General features: G+C 44.3%; 1 protein-coding gene across 1 annotated transcript in view; it reads right to left on the reverse strand.

Moving 5' to 3' along the window:
- LOC147700308 (uncharacterized) overlaps positions 1 to 15,501 on the reverse strand; it is a 249,147-nt gene extending 233,646 nt beyond the window's left edge. The window contains exons 1-2 of the mRNA XM_086935681.1: positions 15,329 to 15,501; positions 8,483 to 8,609 (exon numbers count right to left, since the gene is read on the reverse strand). Of these exons, the coding sequence (XP_086791807.1) occupies positions 8,483 to 8,609; positions 15,329 to 15,352 (151 nt within the window). The 5' untranslated portion in view covers positions 15,353 to 15,501. The remainder of the gene's footprint in view (positions 1 to 8,482; positions 8,610 to 15,328) is intronic.
- Positions 15,502 to 26,775: the final 11,274 nt, after the last annotated feature.

Genomic DNA, 26,775 nt, shown 5'->3' on the forward strand with positions numbered 1-26,775 from the left:
GAGGCCCGACCCCCAGCCTGCACCCTCAGAAGGGGAGATCGGAGGTCCGTGCAAGCTGAATAAGGATGCTGGTGCCGGGGGGGTGGAGGGAGTATTAATTGATTGGTTGGTACGACTGTTCCGTGGGTCATGAACCGCCCATTTTAGTATTAGCATTGTATTCATTGTTCAGATTACGATTGTTTAAAGATTGCGAATGACAGACATCTTGGGCATTGGGGGTATGTAGTTTTTTAAACTGTAGTACAAGGTTGCGAGAAGGCATGAATTGGCAGGCTAGAGGGGATGGTGGTCCGCAGGTTACTATAGGAAGGCAATAGAGGAACATATAATTATATGTATATGTATATGGATATCATATCGATATCCGGGGAGCATCACCCCACAGTCAGGCTGACCCTTAAACTGTTATCCTGGAGCGTGAATGGCCTGGGCAGCACACTAAAGAGGGGCCTAGTATCAAAGTATTTGAATAGACAGGACCCCGACATTATACTGCTACAAGATACCCACCTGGATGGGAATAACTGTGGGTTCTTAGGAAGAGGGAGGTACTATGTGCTGGTACATCAGGGGTACACAATGGGGTTGACAGGGATGGAGATACTGGTTCATTGAAACCTACCATTACAAATCACCAACAGTTGGGTGGACCCACAAGGATGCTACAGGTCAGTGGAATGAGACGGATATAATGATGGCTTCCTGGTACTCCCCACCCTCCAGGGTCTGCAATTAGAGGGGCTGGTGAAATTGGGCACAGAGGTGCTCGATGGTGTCCTGGTGGTGGGAGGAGATATCAACATCATCCTTAAAGTCGACCTGGACAGACCACCCAGATACAACCCTGCACACCTTCTGTGTGTAGGGAGATCCATCCAACACAGCGTTAGTACTCCTATGCTTCCGACCTAACAAGCTCCTCATTCAGACTGGATTACTTGCTCGTCCCCATTCACCAGCAGGGAATAGTTGAGGAAACACGCTACATCTCGAGGGGTATATCAGATCATTCCCCGATTGTGACCATGGTTCAGTACCCCCTAGTCAGACATAGGAGGTGGAGACTTGACCCTTGGGACTTGACAGATTGAAACACACAGAAACTTGTACTGCAGGAAACAGAGATCTAACTCGGGGAAACTCTGGGTCCATTAGCTCCATTGGAGGCATGCAAATCGGTAATGAAAGGCTTAAGCGTGAGCGCAAAAACCGTTCCGCTCGCGGATTTTCGGTAAATCCGCAATCCGCGAACTCCCGCGAATTTACCGAAAATCCGCGAATCCGCGAGCGGCGGATTCGGGGGGTAAAAGTTCAAGCCTTCAAGCTTGAAGTTGTTGTTGTAACTATTTTAGGATGGCGCCGGCAAGCTGCCAGCGCCATCCTAAAATAGTTACTAAGTTAGCTTCAACAGGAAGCACAGGAAGCACTAATAGATAAAATAAAGCAGGTGCTCGAGCACCTGCTTTATTTTATCTATTAGTGAAGCTAATTTAGTAACTATTTTAGGATGGCGCTGGCAGCTTGCCGGCGCCATCCTAAAATAGTTACAGGAAGATGATGGATGGACAGCTCACTCAAGGGAGCATCGTCGAGGCTGGGCAGGTGTGCCTTCTTCCCAAATCTACCGTCGAAAATCAGCTGTGATGCTGGATAGAGGCCTTTGCATCCTTGACTTTCACGAGCGCAATCCTCGTGCTGTTCCTGTGACCAGGAGCTTCTTTCTCTTGATCTGCTGCTCTGATTGGTCTCTGACCTTTTATACACACAAGAGGCATGTGAACTCGCATGGAAGCCCCGCCTGTTTGGCCCCGCTCACACACTCGTGGTGTGCACCGTCTTCCCGCCATTTATCCACCACTATGATGGACAGCTCACTCAAGGGACCCCTGCGCCCTTTGGGGCGATTGCATAGTAACACACACATGGTCGCTGGAACTAATTGAAGCTCAAATTCAGTGACTCATTCATCAGCCCAAAAACAATCGTGAGCGTCATCGAGGCCGCACAGGAGAAGACCCCCTTCCCCCCCCATTAAAGAAATCCGCAAATTCGCGGATCGTGGATCCGGGAAATCTGCCCATGCTTAGAAAGGCTAATATAACAGGGAAACCAAAAGACCCGAGGGAAATGGTGGAGCAATTGGTGTGTGAAAAGGATGAGTACATTGCCGGCCCCACTGAGGTGAAAGCAAGACAAATCGAGGCCTTCGGACAGGAATACAAGTTCCTTGCCACTCACGAGGCAAATGCACTCTATCGGAATAAGCAGGCTCGCTTACACGAAATGAGTAACAAGGCCAGGAGGTTATTTGCCTACTTAACTGACAGAGAGGAGGATCAGAGATAGGTGCAAAGAGTGTAAAGACAGGATCGGACTTTGGAGACCACAGCTGCAGGCATTGCTCAGGCATTTGCCATCTATCTGAATAGACTGTACCAATGAAAGACAAAGCAGGCCAATGACTGGCCGACTTCATGAGGGACCATTCAGTGCCCTGAATGAGAACTGAGAACCGAGGGGAGAGTTCGTTTGGAGAAAAAGCAGACAGAAATGGAGGTCTCCAAGGCAATAAAGCAGTTGTGTAGTAGGAAAGCTCAGGGTCATAATGGATTCCCGACCAAGTACTAGAAATTGGTGAAATCTAGAATTAGGGGTCCCTTTAGGCGGCACTGGAAGCAGCAAAGGAAGAGGGGGTACTCCCCAGGGATTGGAGACAAGCAACGATAATGCTTATCCACAAAGAGGGCAAACCAAGGGTGAGACCTCCTGGTATAAGCCGATCGAAACTAAGATCTTGGCCAAAGTACTGGAAGAGTCTAGTGCACCTAAAACATGTGCTGGAGCTGGCCATGCTCCTATCCTAGATGCTGAGCAGACCTATGATTCTGTAGAATGGATTACCTATGGACGGTTATGCCCAATATAAGCCTCGGCCCATCCTTCATGGCTTGGATAGAGTTACTGTATAGAGGACCGATGGCATGGGTAGAGGTTAATGGAGCAACGTTGTATGAATTCCATATATGGAGGGGCATCCCACAGGGTTGCCAGCTATCGCCCTTGTTTTCTGCGGTGACTACTGAACCGCTGGCTCGGTGGTTCAGGATGGACGCATAGCTCCGGGGGCTCAGTTGGTATCCCAACTGGGAAGAGGTGATATTGCTCTACGCAGAGGACATACTCCTTTATATGGCAGACTCGAGGGTCTCTATGAGGCGGATCATATTATAGAGGTATTTGGGACCTATGCGGGAATCCGCATAAACTGGGCCAAATCAGTGATCTATACCATAACAGATTGGGAACTGGGAGATGAATGGGATTTTCCACTAAAATGGGAACTTGTGGTACTCAGATACGGGGGGTTCTTTGTGACTATTGACTGGGACAGGTTTTATACCAACAACCTTGGCAGGCTCCTGGAGAATTATCCAAATGATGTCAAATATTGGCATCAGCCCCCACTAAAAATGCTGGGTAGTATGGCCGTGTTTAAGATGATTCACTAGCCTAAATTCTTATATGTCCTGAAGAACACACTGTTTGAGGCCCAGATCAATTGTTTAGGGAAGTGGATGCGATAACAAGGGAACTGTTGTAGCATAAGGATGTTCCTAGAATTGCACTATTGGTCCTGACCAGAAAACCTCATGACGGGGGAGTGGCTCTTCCAAATCTAAAAACTATACTACTGGACATCCCAGCTGTTGGTGGACAATGACTGGGTGTATGCGAGCCAGCAGGATTTATTTTTTAAAGTAATTTTATTGATTTTCAACACACACAACCCACCTTTACATGGCACATTTTCAATGGAAGGCACAATTCAAAATACATTGCAAAATATTCAGCATCCGTAGCTGAGACGACATCAGTACCTTTAGTCAATACTCCTGTATATGACACACAGTTCACTTTACTTATTAAGATGTTTTCCAAAATATGCGTGTGATGTCATCCCCTGACGCAATGATCCTCCAGCTTAGTGCCTCCTGCACGCTTCTGCCCCTCCCTCCCCCTACCCCTTAACCTTCTATACCGGTGTGCTCCAGGCAACAGAAACAAGAATAAACGAAAGTCTTTCCGTGCTAAGGGATGTGGATCTTTGACCCCTCTCCAATGCGAGCCAGCAGGATACTGCCTTGATGGCGGACAGGCAGGCTATGGCCCGAGTGGTTACCTGCGATACCTATATGGGGGCAATTGCGTGAATGCACTGCCACACCCGATGATGACGGTGGTGCGGTTGTGGAAAAAATAACAATCGCTATGGATAACACTGGAGACATCCTTGTGGGAAACAGAGGCATTGAGAGGTCTATGGAAAATAGAAGGATACAGGAAGTGGAACCTGTTGGGCATCTCTTAGCTGGGGATGTTTGGAGGGATGGGAAAGTGATACTCTTCCAGAAACTTCAGAAACATATGACATGGGGTGTGTAACCAATTCTTTTGTTTCATGCAGATCAGGCATATATTGAGGGCCCGCATAGGCAACATGGTTCAGATAGAGGGAGACACACTGTTAGAGATGAGGGTTTTGGGGACCCCCTTACACAATACGCAGCACCACAGATCTATGCTACACTGCTCAATAAGTTAGCCAGCACTCATGGCACTCAGGGACAAATGGGAAAGGGACCTTGGGAAACTTGACGATGAATCCTCTTGGGAGACGGTTGGATACTCTAAGGAAAGTCGTCTTAAGGCCGGGCTTTAGTCTGGCACAGTTAAGATTTCTATAGAGTGCATTATATTAGAACACATTTGTTGTGTGGGAATGCCCATGTCTACGAATCCATTGGGACACGATCAGCAAGACATTGTCATGGGGGCTAGGATATCCCCTGAACCTTTATCTCACTCTTATAATCCTGTGTATATGGGGAGAGCAGTCACTAAACAAATATACTCATTTGTTTTGTAATGTGGCGCTGGCAGAGGCTTAGTGGGACATAGTTTGAAACAGAGATAAGGGAGCACCGCCAGAGGTAAATGACTGGAGATCAAACATGGACTGGTGCAGGCAGCGATACCAACTGATGTATCAGTCTTGCAGAGCCCCCCAGAAATTTGAGAAGGTGTGGGGTGCAGGGAAACAATTCACAGATGAAGCAGAAGGGTAGAGGTCGGGCCTTAGGGGCAAAGGTAGGCTTCAGGGGGAGGCGTACTATTGACTACTGGGACTCAAGCTGGGACTGACATAATTACTGGTGTCTTTATATCTGGTATTGGGTGTGTGGAATTACTCCTAAAACTGTGGCCTTGGTTTGGGGAAGGGGTATTCATACTGTTTGTTTGATGGTTATAAAAAAGTTGGGTGGAAGTTCTCCCAAAAATAAGAATTGCCACAGGTTGGGAGGTTCCCAAAGACGTGAGGACAGTAATATTGGGACTGCTACCAACACCGCAAAATAAAAAATGGAGCAGGAAATTTGTGAATCTAGGCCTAATACTTGCAAAGAGACGCATTGCCATCGAATGGCAATAGCCGTCGCCCCCAATGCTAGACCGATGGCTGAAAGACATGACTGAATGGGCAATAGCCGAGAGGGTCCGCATGGCGCATGTTAGGCCTGGAGGCCCATAGGAATGAATGAGAATTACCGATTCGGTAAATACCGAATCGGTAATAGGGGGCACATATTCAAGGGTGGCAGGGTGTCACATTATTATTATTTAATGGTTTTGTAAAGCGCGTAGTAACTCAATGAGCATCCCAGCGCTGACCTGCTTCTCCAGGGGTTTCAGCCGTCTAACGGAAATTATGTTTGAGGGAAAAGGAGAGTCTTTAAAGATTTCCTGAACTGGAGGTAATTCGATTCTGTCCTCAGTCTTCGTGGTAGGTGATTCCAGTGTTTGGCCGTGTGGACCGAGAAGCGACGGCCACCGGTCTTGGCTTTTTTGACTCTGGGGACTGAGATAAGATTTTCTCCGCTGGACCGGAGATCTCTTTCCGCCTTGTAGGGGATTAGGAGCTCCTTGAGAAGGGGGGGGCCGTTATTGTTGAGAGTTTTGTGGGCCAAGCAGAGGGCCTTGAAGACGACCCTTTCTCTGACTGGAAGCCAGTGCAGAGTCTTGAGAGCTGGCTTGGCAGAGGATCTTGCAGGTGTGCCCGTAAGTAGGCGGGCAGCAGCGTTTTGGACTTTCTGCAACGTGTTAAGGGTGGCTTCGGGAGCTCCCAGGTAGATGGTGTTACAGTAGTCCAATCTCGCTAAGATTAGGCCCTGAATGAGGAGCTTCTTTGCGTTTGCGGGGAGCAGGGGGAAGATCTTCCTACAGGCTCTGAGGAGACCGAAGCATGTCCCTGTCGTCTTTTTTGCCTGAGTTTTAAAGCTCATGTCCTTCTCAATCCACACGCCTAGGCTTTTGACCTCCTCCTTAGGTGCGGGAGGGTCACCCAAGCAGCTGGGCCAGAGGTGAAGTGGCAGAGAAGGCCCCTTGTGACCCAGTATGAGTATCTCGGTCTTTGACCCGTTCAGCTTTAACGATGAGAGATTCATCCATCGGTGGACTTCGGAGAGGCAACTGTGAAGATCAGAGGGGGTGTGATGGGGATGTGAGAGGGTTACAACCAACTGGGTGTCGTCGGCGTAGTTGATAATTGACACGCCGAACGGACTGACCCTCTTCTCCAGTGGGGCCATGTACACGTTAAATAACGTAGGGCTCAAGGATGAGCCCTGCGGTACTCCACATCGAAGGGGGATGATGGGTGAGTGGCTGTCGTTCTCCCAAACCTGGAAGGAACGTCCTGATAAGAAGGATTTTAGCCACTTCAGGGCCATACCCTTTAATCCAATTTCTCCCAGTCGTTGGATTAGGGTGGGATGGTCTACAGTGTCGAAGGCCGCACTGAGGTCCAGGAGGATCACTGCCACTGATCCTCCCGTATCCAGAATGCTTCTGGCCTTCTCCACTGCTGCCAGGAGGGCGATGTCAGTGCCCTGGACTGGACGGAACCCTGTCTGGGAGAACCCTAATAGGTTATTGCTCTCTAGGAAAAGTGACAGTTGTTTGTTTACCAATTTCTCCGCGATCTTGCTGTTTCCTGGGAGAAGGGAGATGGGCCTGTAATTGGAGAGGTCCTGCGGGTCTAGGGAGGGTTTTTTTAGAAGGCCTTTAACTGCTGCCGCTTTCCAGCTGGGGGGAACTGTGCCCTCCGAAAGGGAGGAGTTAATTAGAGCCGTGAGGGGGGGGATGATGGTGCTAGACACTTTTTTCAGGAAGCGGAGGGGTGCGGGGTCGAGGGGGGAACCACTTTTAATTGAGGCCAAAGTTGCCCCTACCTCTTCCGTTGCCACTGGACCAAAGACGTCCAGGGAGGGTTGGGGGCTATCAAACGGAAGGGGGGGGTTAGTGGTAGTGATGGAGAGAACCCGATCCGTGTGGGCCGGTTCAGGGGGGGGTATTGTCAGGAGAATTTTTTGGATCTTCTCGTCAAAGAAGGTGGCTAGATTGGTGCATTTGCTTTCTGCGTCTTTAGGATCGAGAGGTTTGAGTGGGGGGTCGGGGGCGTGGAGGAGTTCTTTGAGGACGGAGTAGGTTTCGTGAGCCGAGCAGGCAGCGTTTTTAATTCTGCTCTCGTAGAAACAGATTTTGGTGTTGCGTAGCTCCTTTTTGTAGGATTTTACGGAGGTACGGAATGATTCTTTTTTTTCCTCTGTTTTTTCCTTCCTCCAGAGGCGTTCATTCCTTTTACAAACCTTACGCAGAAGGTTGAGTTCGGGGGTATACCAGGGTGAGGGGTTAACTCTCTTGGTGTGTTTCAGAGAGTAGGTTTTAGGCAGGATGGCGTCAAGCGATTGGGTGACCCAGGTGTTAAATTCCTTGTCCCCTGCTATGGTGTCTTGAGAGGGGTAGGGAGCGTGTTCCCTTAGTTTGGCTGCCCATACGTCTGGTTCCAGTTTCTGCCATCGTCTGGTATGAGTTCTAGTTTTGGGAGGTTGACACCCTGTTGCACCCCTGTATAGTGCATGGGTGCACATGTGGCAGACATACATGCCCTAAGGGCACCTATGTCGGCCACAAAATTGCTTTTTAAAAGTATTCGCAATTTACCACCAACTAATAGTTGGTGGTAAATAACGAATCCTTAAATGTAAAAAGCACTCACTTGAGTGCTCACTACATTAAGGATTCGGTAATTTACCTAATCAGTATGTTAAGAATTCGGTAATTTACCGATTCCTTAAGTTACCGATTCGGTAAATTACCGAATCCTACAATTTGGCCACCTACATCTGAAAAGCCTATTTCCGGTCAGTAACGGCCGAAATTCGGTAATTTCGGCCGTTACCGATCGGAATTTGGCTTCCTACATCTGGCCCTGGAATGGAATTCAAATATATTTTTAAAAAATGTGCAATGACAATATGTATAGTGAAGCATGCATGAATATTAGAATGTTTTCTAAGAACCATAAATCAGCAACTTATACAATGTGCAAAGTTTGGAAAATTCAGCTAGTGTACTTTACCCAATGACATCAAGACTTGGTAAATTTCCTTCATCACATTCTCATAAACATCATTCTGCCATTTGTGTAAAAGCTCCCACTCTTTTTGCGAGAAGCAGGCAACAACGTCCTGGAATGTAAGCAGCATCTACAAGAAAGATTGAACGGACTTTAAAAAAAGTTCATATCACATTAAGAAATTGAATACAATCTCAGGCGTGATATATAACAAATGTGCACTTGTAATGCAGGCTTTTCTTTCTTCCGTCTCCCAGGTCACACAAGTCCTATACAATTATACAACAGCTGTGCTGCCAGAAAAGACACACTGAGCAGCTATTGCAGACAGAGACCGACTGCTGAACCGTAGTTCTCATTTGCGTTTTCACGCAGGTCTGAGAAAGGACTTGATAGGCAAGTTTAAATGTTATTCTTGGTTACATGGGCTGACAGTGAGGGGTTTGGCCTGATATGGTGAGATATGTCTTTGTCAACGCTGGAAACAGTTTGATCTCCCTGTTTTGAGTTATATGCTGATTTTTGTTTTCTTTTTTGAGTGATTTTTCACGTTTGGTTGCCACCTTTTTCTGGAAAAACAAAAACAGCAATACTCGAGATCTCAGTTTGCAACTGTAAAAGGAGTGCCAATGCAATATTATTATTATTATTATTTATTATTATAGGGGTTTGTAAAGCGCCTGGTGACGCCTCCCGGCGTGTCCCCGCGCTGTTGTATCTGTAGATAAAGTGCGCACGGATGTATAGATGCCAACACAGTGAAACAGCACATGACATACAACCGCGTGTGCCCTTGGCAGCCACTCTTTACATCAAGAAGCGCACCAAATCTACTTTGTCGTTTCACAGTAAAACACGCTCTTCCTTTTTCATTTGTTTAGTATCATACTCTTGAACCTCTCATTTCTAGTCACACTCAGAGGCCATGAAACAAGTCAAAATTCTGGCATTTAAGTTACAAAGCAGCTTCAGATTCTCAGCAAAGAAAATACTAATAAACTGGGGCAGCCGAGACTTTCACAATTGGTGTTGGTACTTCTACATATGCAAAAGCTGAGGTGGCCCAGCATAACTAGACGAGGTGGTCTAAAGGAGACGCTGGTGACTGTGAACCTCTGGTCATAGGTGCGATCACATCCTGCCTTGGTACTTAAAACTGTGGATTAATTACAAGTCTCTTGTAATTCAAATATAGAAATTCCACACTTTAGGTCTACCAAAGTCCTTCATAAAAACGTCATTATTACTAATAAATACATATTGCATTCAGGCAATGGAACTGTGAAATGATAGTGCTACAAGGTTTGGTAGTTTGAAGAAGGATTATTTATTCACCGATATGAATCATGGTCATCACAACGAGCCTGGGTCTTAACTGTCTTCCCTGGAATCTGGAACCCAGCAGTGTTCCCGATTCCAGGCATGACACGGCAATACCACACATTCCCCTTCGTAAAGAGAAATAAAGAAACATTTTAAACCGAACATGAAAGAACAGAAATTGATATACAAAGTACAATTTGATTACAGAATATGAAAACAAAAACATCAATAATGAGAAATCACATTGTATGAGAAACAAATCGGATTATCTATAAAGATGATAATCCTTAAACCGCACAGGAGTGAGACATTTCCTCTGTGTTCGTTGAACAGTATTAGAGTCAGGAGTACAGGCGAACTTATTTTCAGGAACATTGTGAAGTGATGTTGAACCAGAGAAATTCCTCCAATTGCTGGCACTGTTGGAGGACCTCGAGTTGGATGGAATACTAGACTCTGGAGCTGCTTCCTTAGGCCACAACCACATGGGAATTTTTACCACCTTGGACATATTCCACACATTACCATCTGAAAGTTCAACAACCTGTCGACCAACACGCTTGACCATCAAAGGATCCGAATACCGTGACTCCCCTGACCTGACTAGTCTGCTCTTCTTAACACGCACCCAATCATGACACTGAACAGTGAAGAATTGTTACATGAGGAACAATCACTATCAATAGCCTTTTTTGAATCAAGCAATCTCATCCAAGGTTGACTCATGTTGGAGACACTCCTCCTCCCTCTCATCTTCTCAAAAGGTGAGAGATCACCCATGCTTCTAGGTGTATTTCTGTAGCACCACAGAATTTCACTTATGGTTTGTTTACAATCATTACCATTACGTAAGGCTAATTGGAGACCCTCTTTAAACACCCAGATCCATCTCTCTACAATGCCATTACTATTGGGATAATAAACTGATACACGTTTGTGTCTTATACCATGACACGCCAAAAACTCCTTCATCTCTTGAGAGACAAATTGTACACCATTGTCTGTTGTAATAGATTCAGGGAAACTTTCTCTTTCGAATACTTCATTTAAAAACTTGATCACCACACCAGACGTTATACTAGAAACCATTTTTACCTCAGGCCATTGAGACAATTGATCAACCAAGATAATAGCATACATCATACTCTTGTTGAATGACATAGGACCAGCAATGTCTAAAGATACACTTTCCCAAACCCGTGAAGGTCTAGAAACGGGAAGACGTTCATACATAACATGCTTTTGAGACTTATCACTTAAACAGCAATCCATACAGTCCCTGACATACCTTTCTATACACTTATCCATCCCTGGCCACCAGAACTCACTTCTGATCCTCCTTTTCATAGATGTCATTCCAGGGTGACCCTCATGAGCCATCTCTAAAATCTTAGACTGCAATTCACCAGGCACTACCAATTGTAGACCTCTGAACAAAATCCCCTCAACTAGAGATAACTCTTGGGCAACATGAAAGAACGGTTGAATACCATCAGACAACAAGTCCTTGCGTGGCCACTGAGTTTTTACAAAACTACATATCTCATTGAAAACAGGGTCACCACTACATGCCAATTTCCATGTATCCTCAGGGATACAACCTTTGGAAATTTCACAAATTGACACTACGTTATCATCATCATTGTCCACTTCAACTACATTGTCATCAGGCACAGGTAATCTAGATAAGCAGTCAGCTAACACATTCCTAACACCAGGAATATATTCAACTTTAAAATGAAAATCCTGAAGCTTGTATTGCCATCTGGCAATTCTTGAAGTCCCTTTCCCACAACCTTTGGTAGTAAATAAATCCACTAGAGGACGATGGTCAGACCAGAGTTTAAAAACAGTACCGTACACATACTTGCGGAAATATTCTATGCCCCACCAGCAAGCAAGAGCTTCCTTTTCCAATGTAGAATATTTGCACTCTGCATCCCTCAAAGGTCTTGAAGCAAACCCAATTGTTACCATTTGACCCTTTTGACGCTGCATTAAAACCGCACGATCCCCACATTGCTAGCATCAGTAATGATGAATGAACCATGAGCAGTATTAAACGTTGCGAGAGCAGGTGCAGATGCAATGTTTTGTTTCAACAACTTGAATTTTTTTTTACAATTTTCATCCCAAAGGAAATGAACATTTTTCTTCATCAAATTTCTCATATTTACAGCAGTTTTATCAGAGAACAGGGGAATACATTTTGAGTAATATTCGGCAAGTCCCAAGAAAGACCTGAGCTGATCTTTATTTACAGGGTCCGGAGCTGATTCAATGGCCTTGATTAAATTTAATTTTGGGGCAATGCTATCTTTACTAATAGTATGTCCCAAGTAATCAACAGAAGACACCCCAAATTTACATTTTTCTTTTGTGAGAGTGAGGCCGCTATTTTGCAACACACATAATACCTCATACAGTATTTCAGAATGATCAGATGGATTAGATGCAAAGATCAAAATGTCGTCCTGAAAGTATAAAACGTTTTTAAAATCTTTAAAAAGATTATGCATCACTCTTTGAAAGACAGAAGATGCCGATATTAGGCCAAAGAGCATTCTCTTGTACCTGAAAGCACCCTCTGAAGTGATGAAAGACGTCAAATGCTTACTGTCCTTGTGTAATGCAATCTGATGGTAAGCATTAGACAAGTCCAAAGTGGAAAAAATGGATGCCCCTTTCAATTTTGTAAACATATCATTTATATTAGGCAATGGATGTCTATCCACCCATACATTCTCGTTCAAATCTCTCAAATCTACACAAAGTCTTACTTTGCCGTTGGGCTTGTGAGCGACAACGACCGGGGATAACCAAACTGAAGATTCTATTTCCTCAATGACATCTAATTCACACAATCTTTTTTGAGTTCAGACTTCACAGAGTCTCTTAAATGTAAAGGCACATTCCTTACTTTATGAACCTTTGGTACAGCGTCATCCTTAAGAATTATTTTATGCTCAAAATTCTTTAAGAGACCTAATGCAGAAGTAGAAAACACAGAAGGACATTTTTTTTCACACTCATGGCCAAGATCAGACTCTACATTCATGACCAGGTCTGAATAACCAAGCACTTGATCAGGATGGTTGGGATCCAATTTTATCATTAAGTCCCTTTGTTGAGGCCACCCCAATAAACATGAACCATCCTTTGCCACGTAAACTTTGGAATTAATGGTTTTTCCTTTAAAACTTAGGGATGTTGTAAAAAAAACAAGAATTTCAATGGGCTTCTTCCCATACCCAAGCAATTTTATGTCAGGAGGAGATAATTTTAAACCCGTGGTCATCACAACGAGCCTGGGTCTTAACTGTCTTCCCTGGAATCTGGAACCCAGCAGTGTTCCAGATTCCAGGCATGACACGGCAATACCACAAACTGCCCGCTATGTAATCCAAAAGAACACAACATAAAGGAATATACAAATGCCGGCCGCTATTTCAACATTACTGCCACCAGCATAAAAGCTAAAATTATCACTGGGGACAGTGAAATACCCGTCAAGTGATAACAATCACATGATGTCGCAGTTTTCTATAACGCAGACTGTTAGCCCCTAACTAAACTGGTCATGTAGTCAGTGGCTAACCGAAAGATATTGTGCCCAAATCAAGTGTATACAATCATGGGATTTAAATGGGGGAGAACAAATTGACACAATGATTACTCAATCTGGTGACTCAAAGAAAGTTAGAAGTTTGGGTGATGAATATAACCTCTTCCAGAAGGACCTAGACATCAAGTTTCGTAAGGCATCCGAGGCCTCCCACTCGATAATGAAAGTAGCAAAAGCACCCTAATGTCATATTGTATTTGCAGAGATAGCCTGAATTCTTCTGCCTTCTAGACTGACTGACAACACGTGGTAGTGGACACAATCTTCATTGGACAATACAAAGGGTAGTAAACACACATCTAGAATTTCAAAGTTGCAAGTGTTACAAATATCAGTAGTGGCCAATTTTGTACAGTAAATATTAGAGGACTTGACTGCAAACTAAAGAAAGCGATTTAGCACTATTAAAAGTCGCTACACCAATTAGCCTGCCACAATGAAAAGGATAGGGGTAAGAATCTGCTTTTTACTACATTTGGATCCTTACAGACACCAGTTGAGAAATATGCAATGCTGCTTTGCTGAAAAGGATTGGCTGAATCAAACATTGTACTAAGAGCCTTGCCGTATATAAACACAGACAAAACAATGTACAGCTTTGCCATACACATCACATAAACTAGGAGGAAAAGCAGCATCACTCCAACACTGAGTCCCTAAATTGTACTTTACTTACCTACCACAACATAAGAAAAAGTCCCTTCTACTGCTCTGAGGAAGAACCTGTGATTCAGTGGGTTACGAAATTACAAGAAACCACCCTTTTTATTAGCGACAGTGAAGAACTTCTACAGCAACATTAAATTTTTCCTTGAGAGTCTAAAAGCGTTGCACAGCTCCTGACTCGCACACTTTCCAAATAAGAACTATAATCTCATGAACGTTCTTTTGGAAACCACCTTCAGAATCATTAAAATAGCTTTATAGCCCCCCGTAGTGGGCTATTCCGACCATTAAAGGCCCGCTCCAGCATTAAAGACCCGAGTCGAAGGCAAGGGCCTTTAACAAGGCAGAGGGACTTTGATGCCGGTATAGCCCAGCTAAGGAGGGCTATAAGGCTATTAGAACATTCCACCATTAGAGGACAGAATGTTCTAAAAAAAAAACAAATAAAGGCCTCAGTGAACCCTCGGACTTCATGATGACTTTGCTCACAGCAACATATGTGAACAAAATGCATTGGAATGTTGGAGCGCCAGGCTTTTACCAGCCATTAGAAGCTCGGAGCAGCATTGTTTTCAATAGAGCTCCCAACATTCCAATGTTGTAATTTAAATTTGAATAATAGGGAGACAGTCCTATGAGTGAAAGATGGGACAGTGAGTTAACTACATCTTTACAGCCCACTACCAATAGCTACAATGCTTGTTAAAGGCCCTTTTCCCAACTCAGAGACTTGTGCACCTATAGGTGGTGGAAGAAAGAAAAGACATTTGACACACTGAAGGTAGAATCCTGTTAAATAAACAGGGGGAAGAGTAAGACCACCATTGGGATGTTGGGGCAGAACGTTTATAGCAGTGATCAGTAGCTCTGAATCACTTGTCCTCAGTGGATCTCGAAATACATTCAACATTTTAACATAGCATTAAACCTGCTGCCAGGGCGTTAACAGTAGTTAAAGGCCCTGAACCCGAGATGGAGGCGAGGATCTATCAAGAGAGTTTTACATCAGGTACAACCCAGGGCACAAGGGCAGCAATAAATAATTCCAGCCACTGAGGGTAAAATGCTTTAAACTAAAAAGCGACAGAAAGACAAGTACTGGAATGTTAGTGCAGGAGGCCTGAACCCATCACAGTATACTCAATGGAGCTCTCAATGTTCCAGGCCTCGAGTACAGTTCATAAGGAGACTGTCTTTCTGATCAACGCACACAGACTGCATAAAACATCACTCGCCTTTTCTCTTCCCTGGTAAGACATTTCTTTCCAGCTGCTCCACTGCAGAGTCTGGGCAGCAACTGAAAGAGAAGCAGTGACAGGACACAGGGGTGGGGGGGGCACCCCGACTCTCCCGCAGTGACAGGACACAGGGGTGGGGGGCACCCCGACTCTCACAACCAATGCTCCAATGAGAGACTCAAGTGAAGAGGCTCAAACCAACACCAGCTGCTGGATCAGAAATGGCAACAACAGATGAGTCACACCCCACTGCTGACGTCAGGAAGCCGCGCCCATGCGCAGAACAGGTATCTTAAGACCGCATGCGCAGAGAAACACTTTTCTAAGACACATGCGCAGCTAAGAAATACTGCGCATGCGCAGTCAAGAAACACTGCTCGCAAAAATCCTTCCACAGTGCTTTGTTAGTTAAGATAGCTACAAACATTGTTCTACCGCGCATGCTCACAAAAGATTAGTGCCCTCGGGCATGCGCAATAGTGAGACACTCTTCCATCCTCCAAGCTACTGATGGTTTTTACTGAGAGCACTCCTTTTCTTTTGAATTTAAAGACAGAGAGCTTCTTTCCCATGGTCCGGTGTTTATCTCGTTTTCCTCTCACTTTTTCCTATGTGCCTTCATTTTCTGACATTCTAGCGTTGCAGTAAAATAATCAAAAAGGTTTGTATTGAGACAGTCGCCTGACCCACCCCTCCTTCTGTCCGGCGGGTGCTGACCTCAGTAAAAGCCTCCCATGGTTGGTGCACCTGTAGATAACAGGCTCCAGTTGAGCTACATCACGCTTATTCTTTCTGCCTCCGCTCACTGCTTTGCTGTGAAGTGATTCCGCCTCCACCTGAAAGATACTTTTCACTACCCATAAAAACATAGCTGCCAAGATTTCATATAACTTCTATGAGACATTTCAATGGTTTAAATGCACTCACGGATGCCGTTCAGCTGCCAAAGGTGTGACATTTTCTCACAAGTAAAACCAGAGATATCTTAAGGATTCTGGTGGCTCCGGGCCAAACCTATTTTGGGGGCCCCTGTCTGGAACCGATTTAAATTTATGATCCAGTTTCAGCTCTTTCATGCCCTCTTTTTACAGGTGACTGACAGTGCACAGGCACATTAGGACACATTCTAAATGTGTTTACATCAAATATTCAGGGAGAGTGACGTGTGTTTTCAATAATGTAACACAGCAGCAGCTCATACTATTGCAAATAATCTCTGTGACCCCCCCTACCATTTCTCCTATGTAAGGTCCCGTTGTGCTCAAAATTAACTTTTTCTATGGATATTCCATAAAACATAAGCACAACATTTCTCTGTAGTAGACTACCACATATCGCCCACATTAAAAATAAATTAAAGGAAATAAGTATTTAAAATAATCAGGGAAACACTTGAAATGCTGGGATCCTGAGCCTGCACCCACTTTGCCCATGCATTAAAACATATCTGAGTAAAAACCAAGCGATGAAGTGCATTGAAAGAGATAAATATCAGATATGCCAAACTTTTGAGCGACGAGAAGCTCTAAAAATATATTGAAACTATGCTGAAATGAAAGGTACCTAACTTACTGTCACTTTCCACCATGAACATACTCATAGCTGTCATAGTTGCTATGTGTGGCATTTTCATAATTTCAGTGTAATTACGACTGGCATTTGAACGACGATGAGTGACACTTTCTCGCGAGCAAACAATAGCTGTCAAGTTTCATTTTCCTTATGTGTGACATTTTCTTAATTTTCTTGTGTTTGTGTGACATTTCACTTCTTATGTCTGATGAAACTCAATATATTACTTTCCAACAACAGTTTGATGTTATGTTATGTTAATGAATATTTGTAAAAGCGCACTGTCACCATGAGTTTCCTGGCACTGATAGGGACACTGAAACTGAACAGAGGGATTTTAGTGGGGATGTGAAAACAACAGAGTTTTTAGGGGCTTCCTAAATGATACAAGAGAATGTGAGGATTTGAGTGAGAGCGGGAAGGAATTCCATAATTTGGGGGCCAGATGGGAAAAGCTGCGGCCACCTAATTTAGTGAGTTTGAACCGGGGTGTAACTAAAAGCTGGAGGAGAGCAGACCTCAGAGTTCGGGAGGGGCAGTAGGGAGTAACCAGGGACTTCAAGAAAGCGGGAGAGGGACCAGTCAAGGCTTTGAAGACCAGGCAGCCAACCTTAAAGGCAATTCTTTTGTTGACTGGTAGCCAGTGTAATTGATGTAGTAAAGGTTTGGCCGACTGCCATCTGGGGATTTTAAACGCCAGTCTGGCAGCCTGTTTTTGAATAATCTGTAGCCTAGACAGCAAGGATTTAGAGAGGCCAAGATACAAAGAGTTAGAAAAATCCAGGCGGGACAGCACCAATGCTATTAAAACTTGTAGCAGAGCTTCAGGGGTCAGTAGGTGGGCGGCTTTCCGAAATCCTGTGCAGTTGGAACATACAGGAAGATGTTACAGCGCTCACCTGAGCCTTGAGTGAGCTCAGAGTCGATTATGACGCCGAGACTCTTTACACAGCTGGCAGGGGAAGGGGATGAACCAAGCTCAGAAGGCCAAAATTGTGGGCCCCAATGGGAAACGCTGCTCCCAGGAAGGAGGAGCTCAGTTTTCCCAGGGTTGAGATTTAGTTGATTTTGGTTCATCCACTGCTGGATGTGTATCATGACCGCCTTGAAGTTGGTGATGGCGTCAGGGGAGGAAAGGGGAAAAATAATTTGTAAATCGTCCGCATAATTAAATACGGTGACATCCCAACTGCCTAGGGAGTGGATAAGAGGCTGAAGGTACAAATTAAAAAAAAGAGGGGAAAGGGAAGAACCCTGAGGAACCCCACAGGATGAAGGTGCACTGGTGGCGCTAAAGGGGCCCAGACTGACTGCTTGGGATCTGCCCTCCAGGAAGGATTTAACCCAGGACAACGCAGGCCCACGGACTCCGGCGGACTCGACACGGTGGAGTAAGATGTTATGGTCCACCGTGTCGAATGCCGCCGACAAATCCAATAGGACCAGTGCCTGGGGGCGGCCTCTGTCAGCGTTGCATCTGAGGTTGTCCAGCACGGCAAGGAGCACAGCCTCGGTGGAATGGGCTGGTCTGAAGCCGGCCTGGTTCGGTTCTAGGAAGTTGGACTCCTCGATGAATTGCGAGAGGCAGGTGGTCACGTGTGCCTCCAAGATTTTTGACAGGTAGGGCAGGAGAGATGAGGTAATATAAATTTTTATGCTCAATTGTGTCCCCTACTACGTACCCCAACGTCTCCATGTACGAGTTAAAGTGCATGTAACTTCCCTCCTGTGCCAGCTATGAAGACGCAAATACATTTGCGTCCAACGTTAACATGTCCTCTTTCAGATCCGCCATGAATGGATCACTAATTCAGTTCCTAAGTATGCCGTGCCACCGTCTTTACATGGTGCACTTTCATGTTTTCATGGCTCTGGCGAAGGCCTGCCATCGAGCCTTTTCCTGATTTCTGCCATCAAGCTCATTTCTGTTTTCTGCCTCTGAAAACGGCAGCCCCCACCTGCATCTCTGAACTCTGCCTTCCTTCCTGCCAAGCAGCGCGGGGCCTGGCTCAGTCCGGCCTGCCTGCCAAGATGGTATTTTGCCTTTATGTTATCAGTTCTGCTCCGTGAATCCACATTCCTAGCTAACGAGTAGGATAAACATATCCTGCCTGCAATAGATACAGTCCAGTCTTTCCGTCTCCATGCAAGTGTATTACTGTACCAATTTCCATAGAAAACTCCAGTTACTTAAAGAAATATATGCATCTCCTAGCCTTAGTGACAAGTAACCTCTGTCCCGATAGCCTTTAGTTTCCAGCAACATGTACTCCAAACACAAGATACCAGATATGATTTAGGAACAAGTTGATCTGACCCACCAGACTTCTGTCTCTCCCCTCTAAGGCTAAATGTCAAGTCCCCTGCACCCTCCTGTTTACGTCAGTCACACGTCATGCTGCTGCGCACGCATCCTTGCTACAGATTCCTGCTGACACTGCAAGATTTCATTATGTATCCACCCACTTGTGACACTTTTATGTGACGTTTCTAGTACCCACCCCGTGTACGCCCTAGTGCACGCCTTCTGATTACGTATTGCTACGCACATGTTTCCTATCTCGCTTCTCTCAGCTGTTACGCCTTCTGCATGAATGAACTATAAATATTGTACCTTGTTAATAAAGCATTGCTCTGTCCCTTCCTGAACCCCAGTGGTGAAAGGAACATGATATCCTGGTCCGGACCATACAATTCCATTTTATGGAATAAAACCCCTTAAAACTCAGATGCCACGGACTCTGTGTCTCTTATTTTGATTAAGCTATTTTATTGAACTTTACTGCATAGAAATTAAGTACCAGGTAATTTTATTTACCACATAAATTGGCACCCCAGATGGGACCCTCCCCCACCTTACGCGCCGGCGGTGCGTTGCAGGCCTAGTCCCCTGCCACAGCCGGACGGACACTCATGCGCATCTGCAGGATTTCCTGTATCTCCCTCAGGCCAACGGAGGTGACTGAGACTGCGATCGACACCCAGACGAGGCGGTGAGGAGTGCGGAGGATCCCAACCCGAGTCCAGCCGAGAGTGCAAGGTCCGAGGTGTCTTGAGGCCCACCAGTTCCGAAGTTCCGAAGTATCTACGTCGCGAGTCCAGTCCAGTCCAGGGTTCAGTCCAGTCCAGTCCAGTTTCTGAGGCCTTCCGTTTTCTGTGCTTCCCGGTGAGTACCGTTGCTGAGGGAGTATCTAGACGGGTGTGTTACTATGCATCCGGTAAAGATGGGTTTGGGTACACAGATCCAGTCTGCACTGTTTAGCAGTGTATCTGTACTGTTTAGCAGTGCATCAAGAATTCCAGTCTGCACTGTTTTAGCAGTGTATCTGTACTGTTTAGCAGTGCATCAAGAAGTATTTTAGTGAGTATTTTCGTTATAGAAATCAAGTATAGTCAATATATGCATAGGATTTTTGTGATTAATGTCGTGGTATGAGTGACTGTTTGATATATGTTACTGTGTTCTTTTATGTAATAATTGTGTTCAAAATTCAAGTAAAAGTCTAGTCAAAAATATTACGATGCCACTGTTCAGTAAATTAAGACAGATAGGAACTAGAAAAGGGATTCTAGAAGAAGCAGTGCCTGTTCCACCTAGGGACACTCCAGGGCACTTTATGTACCACAAACATGGCTTAGATGCCATACTGTACTTAGACTTGTGGGTGGACTACACCAAGGAGTTAGAAGAGAAATATAGATGGCCTGTTTCAGGAACATGGGATGCCGAGTGCATCATGAGAGTAGAAGAAGCTCTATGGAAATGCCATTGAGTTATGGCGCAAAGAGTCACATAGGAGAACAGAGAAAGAAATTCATCAAACAGAGAGAACTAGACAAGGTCAAGGCAGAACAGGCTGATAGAGAAAGAAATGCCTTTGTTACTGGTCCTCTCAGAAGAACTAGCTAAAGTGACCCCCTCAGAAACACCCCGTAGGTCACGAGCGCCACCACCTGTACCCTTTAGAGTATGTAGAAAGAAGCAATTCCCCACTGTATATACGATCCAGAACCAGGAAAGGGCTCAATGCTCGTGATTTCACTAAGACTAGGAAGATTTGTGTAGTTTCTTGTAAATAGCTCCTTGTAAATATGGCTTGTGAGGAGCATATTCTCATTTAGACTTGTTGTGTTCCTTGTGCATTTCGCCTTGTAAATATGCCTTGTGAAGAGCATGTCATTTTTGGACTTGTTGACTTTCTTGTAAATATGGCTTGTGAATAGCGCCATGTGGATATGGCTTGTACAGAGCATGTTATCATTGCGTTAGTCAGGAGAGAGCTGGATCTCTTTCAAGTGCTTGGAAAAAATGTTTTGAAGAAAGGTTAATTTCTTGGATTGAGAAGGCAGTATTTGTTTTGACAAGGTGTTGAGGAATTTTAGCGTTTTTTTTTTGGGGGGGGGGCGTGTTTTTGAGCGGAAATTCGTACCCGTTCCAGTGGAGGGATTTGGTTGCTTTTTGGTGAGGATTTAGGGAATAGCTTGAACTACTGTGATGCAAAGTTTGAAAAGGATCCGAGCTGTGGAAGTGGTGGAAAAAGCATGTTTTGTGCGGGGGTGCGATTTGCAATGTTATCCAATGGGCGTATTCAGTTTGCAGATTGAATGGTAAAATGTTGCATGGAGGGTAAAGGAGTGTTTTTGTGAAGGGTTTTGTCTTGGAATACTTGATTTAATGTGTTTAGCTCAGAAGACGGTAAAGTTGTAAATAGACCAGTCGAATTGAGATAAGGGTTTTGCACAGAGAGTGCTTAGATGTTTTCAGGGTTTACAGGATAATATAAATCAGACCCTTCATAGAATGCGTTTTTATTAGTGTAAATGAACAGTGTGTTTTTAAATAGGAATGTTTCTACAGAATATTTTTTTCCCAATGTCTCCCCTACATTAGTTTAAATTGCATTTAGTTTTAAGACTGACCTATGTACTTTGACAGGCTGCTTCAATTGATGTGTGCAGAGAACAGTCCCCACTAAAATTAGAAAACATGGCCTTTTGAAAAAGTATGAATCCTGGCCCTCTTAATAGGTAGAATAGATAAGTTTGCACACTTACTTATGAAAATATTGGTTATGCAATGCAGAATTAAGGAGTTCGACATGTTATTTTCAAAAAAAAAAAAAAAAAAAGAGAGTAAAATATGGTGTGTTTCCATGCCATGAATGTTTTGTTTCCCTTGCAGCTAGTAGCAGTACAGAATTATTTTTAAAATGCTAGCATGTCACTCAGTTACAGAAAAATATATGTCTTTATTAATTTACTTTTTAACACGTTTTAAAGATTTGCTTTAGTTAAAGTTAGAAAAGCTCTGGCCTGGGAAGAGATATGTTATGACGTACAAGGAATGTGTTTTTTAACCTTGAGACAGTCCGTCCCCTGGTTCCCAGTGAATGATGTTTATATAAAGGGAGGGCTACTCCCTCTTGAAGCTAGCAGTGCCTGTCTTGGCCATCCTCCAATTCTTTTCCGCGGACAATTATTGGCTGTTCTCCAGCTGAGCCAGGCAGCATTCTTTCTCTATGTTTATATAAGGGAGGGGTCAAGTTGCTCTCCCTCACAGTCAGTACTAAAAGCTTCATTGACTTCAGATAAGAGCATGCTTGCAAATGAATAGATTTTCCCTCAGTAGTGTAAACAGGATTGGCAGAAGCTTTGCTCCTGCGATGAGATCAACATTTGGCAGTCATTCAATTTTAGATCGCAATGAAGCTCGGCTGCTACTTGATTATGCTTGGATCAGATTCAAGCTCCGAGCGCGAACATAATTCTAGAGGGAGGGGCTGTTTCTCAAAGGAGTATCGAGGCTCCAGCCTTCTGTCTATGACAAGTTTAGTTTGGGTTTATTCAAATACATTACCCAAGATCTAGAGTAGGATTTATTGTAAATTTGCAGAGGTTTTGGAAAGAGGTTCCCCAATATAAAATAGTGCTTTTGAATTGAGAAGTCATTTTTATTTATTTATTTATGTTAACATAATTATTTTTGCTGGATTTATGACAGTGATCCCTAGCATTTACAGTCAGACACTACAGACAGCTAGACGGTGTTTACATGCCTACCAACATAAACGTCATTCTAATTACAGCAGGATCAGAACCAGACTGTGACATTGCATCTCTGACAGTCTTGCACTTTCTGTGTAAAGCAAGTGGTGTACAACACTTGCTTTCCAAGGAGGGTATACAGCTAACACGGTAGACAGCTAACACAAGAATCATACAGCTCATTACTAGCCTGTCACAGCCCAGAACACAGAAGGAGGTACAAGCTTTTATAGGCCTCACTTCTTACTGCAGACAATGGATCCGTCAGTATGCATTTCTAGCCAAGCCACTTTTACAGTTGACAACACAGGAGGCAGCGTCATCGACTGTCCTCCCTTGGACTCAGGAACATACACAGGCTTTTGACGAATTAAGGAAAGCTTTATGTCAAGGACCAGTTTTAGCGACACCATGTTACAGCAAACCTTTTACACTTTTTGTCACAGAACGTGAGGGAACTGCATTATCAGTCCTCACTCAAGACCAAGCAGGGTCACACAAACCGTGTGCCTATTTTTCAAGTACATTGGATCCAGTAGCACAGGCCTTGCCTGCGTGTTTAAAATCAGTGGCAGCTACAGCTTTAGCAATCAGACAGAGTGATTCCATAGTGTTAGGACACCCTCTGACAGTACAAGTTCCACACTCAGTGGAAGTTCTTTTAAACAGAACCCAGACACAACACTTGACTATAGCACGATTGACAGGTTATGAATTGACATTATTTCAGCCACACATAGAAATCAGACGCTGTAACACATTAAATCCAGCTACACTTTTGCCATTAAATATGACAGACCCTTTGGCACATGATTGTGTTGAAGTCATTACCATCACGACGAAACCCAGATAAGACTTGACAGACACCGCGTTACCAGATCCAGACCTGACACTTTATGTGGATGGTTCATGTATGAGAACAAGTACAGGAGAGTTAGTGGCTGCATATGCAGTAACAACAGAAACTGATGTCATAGAAACACATCATATTGACACCCTGTCAGCCCAAGCAGCAGAGCTCATTGCTCTGACCCAAGCCTGTATTCTAGCCAAGAACAAGAAAGTTAACATATATACAGATTCCCGTTATGCATTTGGAGTCGTACAAGACTTCGGTGTACTCTGACAAGAAAGAGGTTTCCTGACCTCACATGGGGCCAAGATCCAGCACGGTCCCCTCATTCAAGCTCTGTTAGAAGCAATACATTTGCCTACAGCAATAGCCATTATGAAGTGTAAAGCACATATTAAAGTCACTGACAACATTTCCCAGGGCAACGACCTGGCAGACCGAACAGCCAAGCTTACAGCACAGACTCACACACCTGACTTGACAAAGACAATAGTCCCGACGCCAACTCATTGCATGACAGTTAAGGATCCTGCCCTAGATGTAATTGACATACAGACACATGCTGCACCAGACGAAATCAGGAAATGGACTGAACTAGGAGGGATCCAGACAGAATAGGGATGGATGACGAAGGGAAAAGCCACATGGTTTCTCCCCGACTCTATGGTTCAAGTTATTATTACCACAGCACATAGTCCTGCACATTCAAGAGAAAAGACATGTTAGACAGTATTCAAAACCTTTGGTTCAATAAACATTTACGAGCAGCAGCAAAACAGAAAGTGCGTACTTGCCTGATCTGTTGTCAGTTCAACCCAGGTAAAGGCATTCCCGTAGAGCAAGGTGGATTTCATCCTCCTGACCATCATTTTGAAGTCCTCCAGATGGATTATATCCAAATAGACAGATGTAAAGGTTATAAGTATGTTTTAGTAGTGTGTGCACTAACCAGATGGACAGAAGCGTACCCAGTCCCAGATTATACTACAGCAAGCCTTGTAGAAAGCCATAATCAGACACTTAAAACGAAATTAGGGGTACGCCTATGCCTAAAATAAAATATCTGATGTTGACAATAACATGCTGACAGATTACCTAGCTTCCTTGATATCTGCACTACTCTCTCTTCATTCACAGGTTGCCACCGCCTTCCCTGACAACACCCAAGTCCAGGAGCCTGCCATAGTCCCTGGAGATGTTATCTATGAGCGGAACTTTTGACCGATCAAGCCCCCTTAAGCCGCATTGGAGGACGCCGAAGCCTGTGCTACACACCACAAGGACTGCTATCCGGCTCGAAGGACGAAAAGGAAATTCTATGGACAATTTGGAACTTTCTCTTTGCCCAAATCTTTGATAACACCCAAAAGACTGCCTTGAAACTAGTGACTCAAAACCCCCTTTTCGAGAAAAACTCTGCATCAGGAGTATTAATCCAAATTACGGTCTAGCAAGTCAGACAGTTTAATTGTTTAAGTCCTCCCCTAGGTGAATCGGTTAAACCTGATTCTGACATGTACCCGTTAGACCCCAATAGAGAGAGAGATAGAAAGAAAGAGTTCAAGAAACGTACATACTGCAAATCACTGCGTAGTCACTGTATAGTGACATTGTTAATAATGTTTTTCCTAAGTCTTCTGATAATAGTTGCAAGTGTACTTCTCCCTATATATTACCCTATTTTCAAGCGTGAACAATCTGCTTACAATGTTTCTGCTGAACACACTTTTAGCGAGTTACCTCCACATGAACTCTCATACAGACTTGCGCTGCGCAACAACACTTTCATTAGTATGCTTCATCATTCCCATCAGACTAATAATGCTACAAACTGCTGGATATGTGGCCGACTCCCTCCCTACCTGAATTACAAGGGAGTTCTGCCCCTCTTTCCGTACCCGTTCACACACAATGGTTCCTGTGGTGCATGGTTTAGTTTAATAAATTCCTTAGATTCTGATTCCGTAGTTTACCAAGGCAATTGGGTATGGGGAAATCTGAACACTGTTCTGCACAAAGTATGTTTCCCTGACAAGGCGGGTCTTCCCAAAAGGACAGGGACCGATCTAGAAAACGAAGTATAAGGATTAGGTAACTTTACACTTAACATCATGATTCTGAATGTTCAGTCCGAAGCCGAATCAGTCCTGCCCTTTATGTCAGTATTACCAGTTAAGGGTGAATTATGTGTCAGAAAGAATGGTTCAGTACACCTGGGTCATAGTCTACCTTTAAAGCTTCACGTCATTCCTACTTCATTTGTGGTCATACTGCATATATACGCTTACCTCTAGATTGGGATGGCACCTGTTACATTGCATTCCTTCTGCCACCTGTTTTTCTAGCCCCACCTGATTATCATAGGAACTCCCACCTAGTATATACTGGACCCAAGAGAGAACTCCCGATTATACTGAAACGGCATGGGAACAATATACAGATTTCAATAAAGGTTTCTTTCCTTACTTAGGTACTGTCTCGAATAGTAAACTGATACGTAGATTGACCAGAACTCTTGAAGCTGTAGTGAATGAAACTACCTCTGCCCTAGGTAACGTAACAGAGGAACAGTCTGCTATGAGACTCGTAGTTCTTCAAAATCGTCCTGTCCTTGACGTCATCCTGGCCGATAGGGGCGGGGCTTGTACCGTCATCCACTCGAGATGTTGCGTTTTCACTCCAGACAACGCACCATCGATTTACAAAGCCATCACTAGGCTTCACGAAATAGTTCATCTGATACATCAGAATCCAGGCTCCTGGACATGGTCCGGTTGGTTCTGAAATGTAATGTCTGCATGGGGATGGAAAGTACTGTCATTTCTAGGTATCATATTGCTCATAGTATTCAGTAGTTGCCTATGTTTACAATGTGGGCCATTGATTTGCGGATTGTGCGCCACATCCTGTATTCCACGTTCTAGTCCAAGTTCACGTTCTAGTTCCCGGTTAAAGAAAGAAGAACAAATGATGT

Source organism: Lissotriton vulgaris, chromosome 8 (assembly GCF_964263255.1).
Source record: "Lissotriton vulgaris chromosome 8, aLisVul1.2, whole genome shotgun sequence".
Classification (NCBI taxonomy): Eukaryota; Metazoa; Chordata; class Amphibia; order Caudata; family Salamandridae; genus Lissotriton; species Lissotriton vulgaris.